Raw genomic sequence first — 12,590 nt, forward strand, 5'->3', positions numbered from 1 at the left:
GCAGGGATGTAACTTGGCACCAGCCTGCCAAGACGATTCAGTTTGTCTAATGTTATAGCTACACTAGGGGTTGATTCAGTTTGTCTAATGTTATAGCTACACTAGGGGTTGATTCAGTTTGTCTAATGTTATAGCTACACTAGGGGTTGATTCAGTTTGTCTAATGTTATAGCTACACTAGGGGTTGATTCAGTTTGTCTAATGTTATAGCTACACTAGGGGTTGATGTCAGTTTGATTCGGTAATGTTATAGCTACACTAGGGCTGGGGTTGGGTTGATTCAGTTTGTCTAATGTTATAGCTACACTAGGGGATTGATTCAGTTTGTTCTAATGTTATAGCTACACTAGGGGTTGATTCAGTTTGTGTAATGTTATAGCTACACCAGGGGTTGATTCAGTTTGTCTACACTAATGTTATAGCTACACTAGGGGTTGATTCAGTTTGTCTAATGTTATAGCTACACTAGGGGTTGATTCAGTTTGTCTAATGTTATAGCTACACTAGGGGTTGATTCAGTTTGTCTAATGTTATAGCTACACTAGGGGTTGATTCAGTTTGTCTAATGTTATAGCTACACTAGGGGTTGATTCAGTTTGTCTAATGTTATAGCTACACTAGGGGTTGATTCAGTTTGTCTAATGTTATAGCTACACTAGGGGTTGATTCAGTTTGTCTAATGTTATAGCTACACTAGGGGTTGATTCAGTTTGTCTAATGTTATAGCTACACTAGGGGTTGATTCAGTTTGTCTAATGTTATAGCTACACTAGGGGTTGATTCAGTTTGTCTAATGTTATAGCTACACTAGGGGTTGATTCAGTTTGTCTAATGTTATAGCTACACTAGGGGTTGATTCAGTTTGTCTAATGTTATAGCTACACTAGGGGTTGATTCAGTTTGTCTAATGTTATAGCTACACTAGGGGTTGATTCAGTTTGTCTAATGTTATAGCTACACTAGGGGTTGATTCAGTTTGTCTAATGTTATAGCTACACCAGGGGTTGATTCAGTTTGTCTAATGTTATAGCTACACTAGGGGTTGATTCAGTTTGTCTAATGTTATAGCTACACTAGGGGTTGATTCAGTTTGTCTAATGTTATAGCTACACTAGGGGTTGATTCAGTTTGTCTAATGTTATAGCTACACTAGGGATTGATTCAGTTTGTCTAATGTTATAGCTACACTAGGGGTTGATTCAGTTTGTCTAATGTTATAGCTACACTAGGGGTTGACTAACATCGTGTTTTGGAAATGAACATATTTTACAGATAAACAAATCAGGAAACATATTCATAAAATGTAATATAAAGGAGCCGAGACTTTCTTCATCTTCAAAAACTGTGGCAATCTAGACTTGCCACATATTCCAGACTTGCATGACATGCACTGCACTGGGTACATTTGTTCAGGGTGTGTATGACAGACTATCCTTGGGTCATTAGGGGTATTGTAATAAGTTGGGACAAAAACTTTTCAGGTTAAGTTGTTTTCCGTATTTGGATTACTTCTGAAACTCTAAAAGTCCAACACCATCGTTATGAAATGTTTTGTTAAACCACTTAGAAATATTCCATGAGAAACCAATAATAGTTGTGAACATTGTACAGTGTTTGAAATAAAGCATGGAAGTAAATGATTCTCCATTATTACCCATATGTTTTAAGTTCAAGGTTATGGCACTTAACCTGATGGACGCTTGAACCCAACCTGAGTACCAATGGGGGAACTGAACCCAGAGATTCTGCCTGGTGGAATTTCCTTGTCCCATCTTCCGCTAACAAGTGGCCTTCAACCCCATAAACCAAAAGTGAAATCACCCCCAAAACCCCAACAAAACCCCCCAAAACAAAAAGGAAAAACAAACATCTACAAAACCACAACTACTTCATCATTTACTGACAGTATCTGCCTCATCACGGTACAGCCCCATGTGCACAAAATAATTCTCAATCGATTTCAACTTACAGAGGTACAGATAAGCTGAGTATCTGCGTAAATTACGCAAATATTTATGTGAAAACTCAATTCCTATTAATTCTGTTGCGTACAAGTATGCTTGAATATTTGTAAATACCCAATAAATGTGATCTTACTAGTGTACACACAAAAATGTCAAATCTTAGCTTGCGTACCGGTGGATATATAAAACAAGAGTCATCAGAAGATGACATATCCCCCCGGCCCCCACATCTTTGAAAGAACAAATCATCTGACAGTTACTTAAAGTCCAGCTTGATTTTAGACTAAGTGCAAATCGTTTCCATGGAAATTATGAAAAAAATAAATGACAAAAATCTGCAAATAGCAAAAGGCACCACTTTGGGATCTGCCTCACATATCTGCCAAGTTTTGCTGAAAGATATTAAGAAGTTTTCGCGTTGTGCTCCGGAAACAAAACCCATCCCTTCCTTTTGAGACTAAGTTCGAATCATTTCCATGGAAACCGAGAAAATAATAAATCACAAATATCTGCAAATAGCAAAGGCATCACTTCAATATCTGCCTCACATATCTGCCAAGTTTTGCTGAAAGATATAGAGAGGTTTTTGAGTTGTGCTCCGGAAACGAAGCCCACCCCTCACTTTTGAATTAAGTCCTAATCGTTTCCATGGAAACCGGGAAAAATAAAAATGCCAAAAATCTGCAAATAGCAAAAGGCACAACTTTAGGATCTGTTTGATATATCTATCAAGTTTTGTTGAAAAATATTATAACGGTTTTTGAGTTGTGCTCCGGAAACGAAAGCAATCCTTACTTTTTGAGACTAAGTCCAAAATGTTTCCATGGAAACCGAAAAATAAAATGCCAAAAATCGGCAAATAGCAAAAGGCACCACTTAAGGTTCTGTTTCATACATCTACCAAGTTTTGTTGAAAAATATTGAACGGTTCTTGAGTTATGCTCCGGAAACGAAGCCCACCCCTCACTTTTGGGACTAAGTCCGAATCGTTTCCATGGAAACCGGGAAAAATAAAAATGCCAAAAATCTGTGAAATGCAAAAGGCACCACTTTAGGATCTGTTTGATATATCTACCAAGTCTTGTTGAAAAATATTGAACGGTTCTTGAGTTATGCTCCGGAAACGAAGCCCACCCTTCTTTAAGACTAAGTCCAAAACGTTTCCATGGAAACCGAGAAAAATAAAAATGACAATTATCTGTAAATAGCAAAAGGCACCACCTTAGGTTATGTTTGACATATCTACCAGTTTTGGTTAAAAAATATCGAACGGTCTTTGAGTTATGGTCCGGAAACAAAATGATTACGGACGGACGGATCGGACAGACGGACCGACGGACGAGGCGACGACTATATCCCACCGCATTATATGCCGGTGGGATAATAACGGAGGTATATCGAGAGGTTCTGTTTCTGGACATTAACATGACAACTTGCAGTCTTTCTTATCGTTTCTCATATTACATATCAAATATAAATAACAAACACTAACATTTAAACTTTATTATATTTTTAAAATTAATGGAAAATGGCAAACTACCCAATTGAGTTTGAGTGAGGTGAGTACAATATATTTGGTTACTCAAAGGAAAAGTAGGATACCAAATTGAGATGAACACAAGCGAGTACATAACTCAATGACCCAAAAAGTAATCTGTAGCTCTGAACTTAACATGTTAGTGTTGCATAACTTTCAGCAACTTAAGTCTTGTACTCATCAGTAAGATCCTTCAGACCTTTGTTCTGTTTCACAGGCTCTAAAAGCATTCCTTCCAATGGCCATTTTCAATAAAATTAAACCTTATGACTTGTGTCACCTCAGGCAAATAATAAACGTAAACAATAGAAAATATCACTCGTTAGCCAGAAATCCTATAATAAAAATAAACATATTGAAGTGATTCAAGCTGAATTGCTTTTGCTTCTGTTCACAAACCAATACTGTAAAGAAAAGTCCACCACAAAGATTGTGGAAATATTTGTGGTATCAGAACAGATCCCCTTGGATACACAAAGTTCAACAGAACTCATATAAGTAGGGACCTCTCACAAGGAAGCATTATGCTCTGTAGGCTTGGATACAACAGCTCCTTCATAAAGACTTAATGATCCCTAATGACACATATATGTTTTGGATAAACTCACTCTGATAAAACATATAGGGTTTCCTGCATGGTTAGGCTTTTAAGAGTCAGCTCAGCAGGCTGCATTCTGAATAAACACATCACAGCATCGTGGGGCAGAAAAACTTGTTTAAAAGTTTCGGGAGGAATTTTCATGTTTATGTTACGATTTGAACACATGAAGCCTTTCTCAACCAGAATACCTTGTAGACTTTGGAAGATGAAATAATCCAACAAAGCTTAACTGTCATACAAGGATCCCTGGAGATATTACATTGGATATGCATCAATCATCAATATTTGGTAATATAGAGATTTTTTCCTTCAGGTATTTTTTTAATAACAGGAGTGAGGGAGTTTAGTTTTACGCCACACTCAGCAATATTCCAGCTATATGGCGGCAGCTGTAAATAATCGAGTCTGGACCAGACAATCCAGTCATCAACAGCATGAGCATCGATCTGCACAATTGGGAACCGATGACATGTGTCAACCAAGTCAGCAAGCCTGACCACCCGATACCGCTAGTTGCCTCTTACGACAAGCATGGGTTACTGAAGATCAATATTTAACCCGGACCTTCACTGGTGTTATAACAGGAAGCTAGGGTTGTTTGAAATGATCCTGTAATTGTCGTGCATATTTTAATGCATTTTCTCATGCATCTAATGTCATAGACTGAAGCAAAAAAAATGAAAAATTCAAAATAAATAAAATAATAATATCAACCAGGCTACCCTACCACTGAACATTTCAGTACGGTCTACGAACAGTAGTTGTGTGGCTAGCATTACCTCTCTCCCAGGTAGTCTCCGATGGCCGTCTTATTGAGGCCTTCCCCTTGGAACAAGAATCTTGCCACATCATCGGCCGTGTCTTGTAGGAGGCTGTGCTCAATCAGGTACTCGATACCCTGAAAACAAAAACAACCATGTTAAGATGATGGTGAAATTAGTCCATGATGAAAACATTTCGGTCAACCAGTGAAAACACATCAATACAATTAGCTGTTAAAAGAGTTTATTCTTAAACAAATGGGCAACAGTTAGTTATTTCACAAGCCCAAGAGTATCTCAATGGATCAAGTAGTCAGGTTCTGTGACTTGGTACACTATCATTGTACCATGGCTATGTCAGGAAGAATAACAACATATGGAGGAAGAACTTCTTTATTACAGGGAGAGCGACGTTTCGGTGTCGGTTTTAACACCGTTATGAAGCAAGTGACTTTTCTCATGAACTGATCCAGTTTCAGTTGTGAACAAACAGCCTAAGAAGTGTGACACAACCATGAAACAATATATATACAATAGCAAAATAACTAAACCAGGATGGCCGTTACACATTGTATTGATGCATGAAATTGAAATAGGGTCTGATTAGTTGTTATTTCAACCATTATACAACAATACTGGCCCTGTTCAGGTCAAAATATGGCCCCGTTAAAAGAGCCAACCAATGAACATAGGCTGGTAATAACGAACACAGGGTGACTGTATTCCTGCCAGAATTGCTCATGCAGTACACCACTGGTTAGACTTGCACAAGTCTCTAAGGTAAAAATTAATAGTTTAAATGATAACGTCTACTAAAAATAATGAACAACAGCCTAGGGTCTTGTACTGTCCAATTATCTAGACTTGCCTCTTAAGGATAGAATTACCATACATCCATAGGCTCAGCATTCAGTACAGTCTTGGAGCAAGGCTAACCATTGGTTTGCCAGTCTTTAGTTATAGACTGATGTGATATATCAGCAATATTACCACAAGCTCTTCATACAACATTCACTCACTCACTCATCAAGGGTTGATCAGCTTCATCATTAGTTACTGTATGAAGCATGACACTTAACCATAGAGCACTGAGTGGCCATACAAGTGCTACAATTACAGTTCTATATAAAGTGCTGTCCTAGATTTCAAGTACATGATTTATCATAGCAATCTCTCCTGTTTCCAGTATCAGCTCACACAACATTACAGTTAGACTAAGGCTTAGTCTCTGAATATATATAATTTTGATAGTAACAAACAAGCCCATTTATATTGAAAAGGAGCCCTAGGGAGACCAGAGATTCAGAGCCTGAACCTGAGGAAATCTAGACTTGCTTTATTTAGGGCTTTAGCACTGCAGAGAGGTCTTGGCAGTAGGGAAATTAATGTGGTTCAGCGACTGTGAGACAGACTACATTACAGTGTGAGGGATTCCAATGTGTGAAGCTACTTGTTCAAGGGGAACAGTATTCTTGTTCAACAGTGTATTAATTAACAAAATGTGTATAGCAGTCTGCGAGTGCTACTAGACCCATGCTTTAACCATTAGTCTGAACCTCTGGACTTGTAAACTCAGTAAATACTTCAGTCTGGACCAGACAATCCAGTGATCAACAGCATGAGCATCGACCTATGCAACTGCAGTGTTCATGAATGGTGTTTCAAAGTAACAGGACATTAGGTCCTGCAAGTTTCAGATGTCTGTCTGACCCATTGAAAATTAACATTTCCACACAATTTGCATTGAAATTATCAACAAACGTTCATAAACTGTGTCACATGTCACATATAACAACTTCAGTCAAAGTCATTCTGAAATATACAGTCAGACACTGGGGCCGGCAGGTTGTAGACTTCTATCGGACCGTTGGCGAATCTGCTGGATTTGTCAGAGGGTCCAACGCTATTCGTGAACACTGGCAACTGGGATAAGATGATGTGTCTACCATGTCAGCGAGCCTGCCCACCTGATTTTGTTAGTCTCCTCCCATTACAAGCATGGGTAACTTCAAGCAGTGACGCTAAACCTTTGCAATGATGTTAAGGCTAGTAGACACAATCGTTCTGGGCACTGATATTATGTATGTAACAGGAAGTAATTTGTTAGAGGGAAAATCTGAAAACATTTCCAAGTCATTTCAAGGGGTTCAGTGTGAATTGGTTTGGATCAAGTTCACGATGAACAAGTGGCAATTGTCCCTGCTGGCATATAGTGCAGCCATATCTAATCAGTCCTGTACGCTGACTGACAAAAGCACATGGAGTGCACCACAATGACCGATGCACACTGAATCATCACACTAGCATGGTTCATCAGCCTGGTGCAGCAGTGGTGCATATACCATTGTGTACACACACTATTTCCTGAACTAGACAACACATAAATTGTTCAAGCGCATCAAACACTTGTGGGGGAAAGTTGCTATTTTAACTAAACATGGGCCTTTATGATTTGTTGAATGTCTGCTGTGAAGTAGTACCAGTAAAATACAACAACTCTCACATTTGATATACAGTAGAACACGGATATAGCGAACACGGATATAGCGTACAAACGGATATAGCGAACAAATTTAAAAGTCCCGTCAACAATCCTTTATGATATCATTAGAATTATACGCGAATAACGAACTCGTGAGTAGCGAATTAATGGCTATAGCGAACTGATTTACTACCCCCAAGCCCAATTAACGACGTGATTAGCGAACTCACTCAGTGTCAGCTCAGTGTCAGCTCAGCCACTTAGCGGTGTACATCAACCTTGTTGGCGGCGAATCAACATATTGTTGAGATTGTTGTTATTGTTAAACATGTTCTAGCTAATGTCTGTGAATGATAAATGCAGAATTTTAATGTTATGTCAATATACATGTACAAGAATAAAGATTTGTAGCCTCAGCATATACGTGTCTCTACATCTCTACAATCCAAGATGGCAGTCAAATGTGAATAACGAACACCGGATATAGCGAACTAAATTTCTTGGTCCCTTGGAGTTCGTTATATCCGTGTTCTACTGTACTAAATTGACTTTTACACTTTAATCAAACTGTTAATTGTTTTATAGTGTAAGTAGTGGCCATTTGGCTGACGGAGGAGCAGCACAGGTTAACACAACATATCATATGGCCCTGTTCAAATCTCGACTCCCACCATAGGTTAACACCATGATATCACAGGACCGTGTTTATAACTAGACTCCAAGCACAGGTCAACACAGTCTGTCACAGGTCAACACAGTCTGTCACAGGACCCCCCTTCACTTCAAGATGAAAGGTCAGTCTTGTCTTCACTTGAAGTACCAGGTTCACACAGACATGCTACAGTGGCAGCTCTGTGACACACTGTGGTTCAGTATAGACTCAGGAAACCAAGCACCCACAATAACATACATTCATAACCTGCAGGCTTTCTCATGACACTGACTGGAGGCTGACAGATAAGTAATGAGCCTGTCATGCATATTTTATTCTTTACTTGACAATTCATTCTAAGTCCTCAATGCATTTTTACAGTCTAATCCTGAGCAAAATAATAAACAAAAGACTGTTGGCTAGGAGGATGGATAAATTGCAGACCATATAAGAATAAGGGATAAATGGTCAGGTAGATAGAAGAACGGATGAATAGTTTGCTGGATAAATTCATGGAAAAATAGCAGACAAAAGATTCTTTGTACAGGTGGGTGGATAAATAGCTGGATGGATAGCTGGACAGATGATTGAATAGCTGGACAGTTGGACAATGTTGCTGACTGGATAGATGGATAAAAAGACTGAATAAGGACTGATGACTGTCTGGCTGGTGATGAAAGATAAGATGAAAACTGAATTACTCGATGGATATACTGATGACTAAGAAGGTGAGGTGAAATTGGGTTTAACGTCGTGCTTGAGAATATTTCGCTCATATGACGACGTGTGATGACTAAGAAAGACAAATGCTGACTGACTGGCTGAGTTTGGTTTTACGCCGCTTTTAGCAATATTCCAGCAATATCACGGCGGGGGACACCAGAAATGGGGTTCACTCATTGTACCCATGTGGGGATTCGAACCCGGGTCTTTGGCGTGACGAGCCAACGCTTTAACCACTAGACTACCCCACCGCCCCTAAGAAAGACAAATGACAATGAATGAATATATAACAGACATACTAATGAACGAACCAGATAATTTATCCTATAAAGACTAATAGTGCAATCTACATGGTAAACAAGCCATGAAAGCACAGCATCTCAGGTTAAAAGGATAATTACTACATTCATTCAAGAATGCATGACTTCAATGCAATGAACGACAATAACAATTAGCTAGGGTGTTGTCACAGATCCTGTACGAGGGGATGTGAGATGTGTCTAGAATATCCTTCCTGCTGAAGCAAGCAGGCTTAAAACAAAGAGGCTTGATGTAATGCCATGTCACTCTCCTTCACCGATAACGAGAGTACCAATGACGCAGGTGTAGTTGGGGTAAAGAAAGGGATGGTATGAAATGCCAAATCAAGTATAGCCAGAAGAAAAAAAAATCCCAGGAATTGCCAGGGTTACTTTGCCAAAAACAAAGTCTGAATCTGATATTACATTTGGATGGGCATTCCAGATAATGCTAAGTCAAACATCTACCCCTGAACACATTTTAGTAATAACTTAAATGGCCAGATGTCTATCAATGGCAAGATTTAGGATTTTCTGTTACATATAGTCCCTCAAATACATTGCCGCGTAGTATCCTCGCAGAAAATAATGATAACAAGTCCACTTATATAGCACTGAACTCCACACCACTGCGGGCATGCTCTAAAGCATACCATATGAACCATATTTCCTACAGCCTATCCCCTCCCTGCAATGCTAAAGCCCTAAATGAAGCAAGTCCAGAGTTCCCCTAAGAATCTCTGGTCTCCCCTGGGGCTCCTTTTCAATTTAAAAGGGTATATTTCTTACAATCAAAATGGTATATATTCAGAGACTAAGCATTAGTCTACATTAGACATTATTATCCCTGGATAACCCCAGCTGCCTGGGATATCTACAATTTGAGGCCTTGAACGAGTATTGGCTGGTGGAGCCGAGGTGAGGTGAGGTGAAATTGGGTTTATCGTCGTGCTTGAGAATATTTCGCTCATATGACGACGTGTGATGACTAAGAAAGACAAATGCTGACTGACTGGCTGAGTTTGGTTTTACGCCGCTTTTAGCAATATTCCAGCAATATCACGGCGGGGGACACCAGAAATGGGGTTCACTCATTGTACCCATGTGGGGATTCGAACCCGGGTCTTTGGCGTGACGAGTCAACGCTTTAACCACTAGACTACCCCACCGCCCCTAAGAAAGACAAATGACAATGAATGAATATATAACAGACATACTAATGAACGAACCAGATAATTTATCCTATAAAGACTAATAGTGCAATCTACATGGTAAACAAGCCATGAAAGCACAGCATCTCAGGTTAAAAGGATAATTACTACATTCATTCAAGAATGCATGACTTCAATGCAATGAACGACAATAACAATTAGCTAGGGTGTTGTCACAGATCCTGTACGAGGGGATGTGAGATGTGTCTAGAATATCCTTCCTGCTGAAGCAAGGCGGAACAAAGAGGCTTGATGTACGCCATGTCACTCTCCTTCACCGGGATAACGCAGTACCAATGACGCAGGTGTAGTTGGGGGGTAAAGAAAGGGATGGTATGAAATGCCAAATCAAGTATAGCCAGAAGAAAAAAATCCCAGGATTGCCAGGGTTACTTTGCCAAAAAACCAAGTCTGAATCTGATATTACATTTGGATGGGCATTCCAGATACGCAAGTCAAACATCTACCCCCTGAACACATTTTAGTAATAACTTAAATGGCCAGATGTCTATCAATGGCAAGATTTAGGATTTTCTGTTACATATAGTCCCTCAAATACATTGCTGCGTAGTATCCTCGTAAAATAATGATAACAAGTCCACTTATATAGCACTGAACTCCACACCACACGGGCATGCTCTAAGCGCATACCATATGAACCATATTTCCCTACAGCCTATCCCTCCCTGCAATGCTAAAGCCCTAAATGAAGCAAGTCCAGAGTTCACTAAGAATCTCTGGTCTCCCTGGGGCTCCTTTTCAATTTAAAAGGGTATATTTCTTACAATCAAAATGGTATATATTCAGAGACTAAGCATTAGTCTACATTAGACATTATTATCCCTGATAACCCCAGCTGCCTGGGATATCTACAATTTGAGGCCTTGAACGAGTATTGGCTGGTGGAGCCGAGGTGAGGTGAGGTGAAATTGGGTTTATCGTCGTGCTTGAGAATATTTCGCTCATATGACAACATGCATGCGTGTGTGGATGTGTATGTGCGGCTGCTTGTACTAGCCCAGACTGAAGCTGGTTTTATAGTGCTAGCCCACTGAGATACCATGCCGCAGTGACGCATGAATACCCCACTCAGACACATTATACTGACTCCGAGTTGACAAGTCCTTGTTGTACCCATTAATGCCGAGCGCCAGGCAGGGACCAACAAGTACCATATTTTAACGTCTTTTTGGTATGACGCGGTCGGGGATCGAACCCGCGACCTTCCGCTCTCCGGGCAGACGCTCTAACCACTACACCACGGAGGCGGTCTAGATAGGGTATGAGAAAGAATGGGAGTGACTAGTTTGTTATGTATATGGTGAGGTGTCTATAGTACAGACTACTGCTTCCCAGCAGACAGGGCCTGTTTTGGATACTAACTCGGATACTAACATAACATTCCTTCACCTCATCAAACTAACTGAAACATAAATTAATGTTACAGATAGGGTATGTCAAATACAAAGAATTCTGGTTACCTTGAATAACTGTTAACTCTAAAATACTTACCAATTTATAAATATATTTCCTTATACTTTAGTGATGATCATACCATCGCCTCTAATTTCATTATTATTATTTTGTTCCAGCAATGTGATTTCAGAAAGCATCTTACAGTCATAAACACAATTACTGGAAACATTAAACCTAATTATAGTCTTTACCTTATCTAAGTAAGTATGTACACACATTCAGTAAATATTAGCGGCAAAATCGTTCAAGGAATAAAAACAAACCTAATTCACATAAACGACAGATGATGATATGCATGTATTTTTTCTCGCAATCTGCTGGGCTATCAGGGAGCAGGTTAATGACCTGATAAACAAATAGGAGGAGGAAGGTAACATCTGACACAAGCCACTGGTGGCGCTACATTCTCTGTACAAACACATATGCTCCTCTCCAAGTTCATCAGAGTCCATGTGCCAAGGATGCCAAGCATAACAAGGTGCCCAGCCAGCTGTCATCTCCAAGACACAGCATATTGGGTTAGGCCAAACAAATGAACTTGTATTTCAGGTAACCTGGCCACAGCAGGCTGGTCAGGAGAAACAAAGGGACAGGTACAAATTGTTTTTCATTTGGAAATTGGAAAATAATATGTTTTTCCTTAGAGACTAATTTAAAACTGCAATTGATATTTTGGGGGTTGCTATTTTTTTTTTAACACTGAGCAATCATCTCTTTGAGTGGCATTTCAGAAGTTGGGAAGTACAATATAGACAAACTTTATTGATAACAACTTCTTTAATTTGTGAGCGCGAAAGGGTACAAGGATACAATAATCTGTAGTGACGTGTCGCACTCATGAAATAAAGAAGTTGTTATTCATTAAGTTTGTCTATATATGTTAT

The 12,590-nt window shown here is 39.5% G+C and overlaps 1 protein-coding gene across 5 annotated transcripts in view; it reads right to left on the reverse strand.

Moving 5' to 3' along the window:
* LOC124289381 (cytohesin-1-like) overlaps positions 1–12,590 on the reverse strand; it is an 80,653-nt gene that overhangs the window by 22,357 nt on the left and 45,706 nt on the right. For all 5 annotated transcript variants that reach the window (XM_046725999.1, XM_046725998.1, XM_046726003.1 and 2 more), the window contains one exon: positions 4,882–5,000. In XM_046725999.1, the coding sequence (XP_046581955.1) occupies positions 4,882–5,000 (119 nt within the window). The remainder of the gene's footprint in view (positions 1–4,881; positions 5,001–12,590) is intronic.

Source organism: Haliotis rubra, unplaced genomic scaffold, assembly GCF_003918875.1.
Source record: "Haliotis rubra isolate DU_JTF1 unplaced genomic scaffold, ASM391887v1 Scf44, whole genome shotgun sequence".
NCBI lineage: Eukaryota > Metazoa > Mollusca > Gastropoda > Lepetellida > Haliotidae > Haliotis > Haliotis rubra.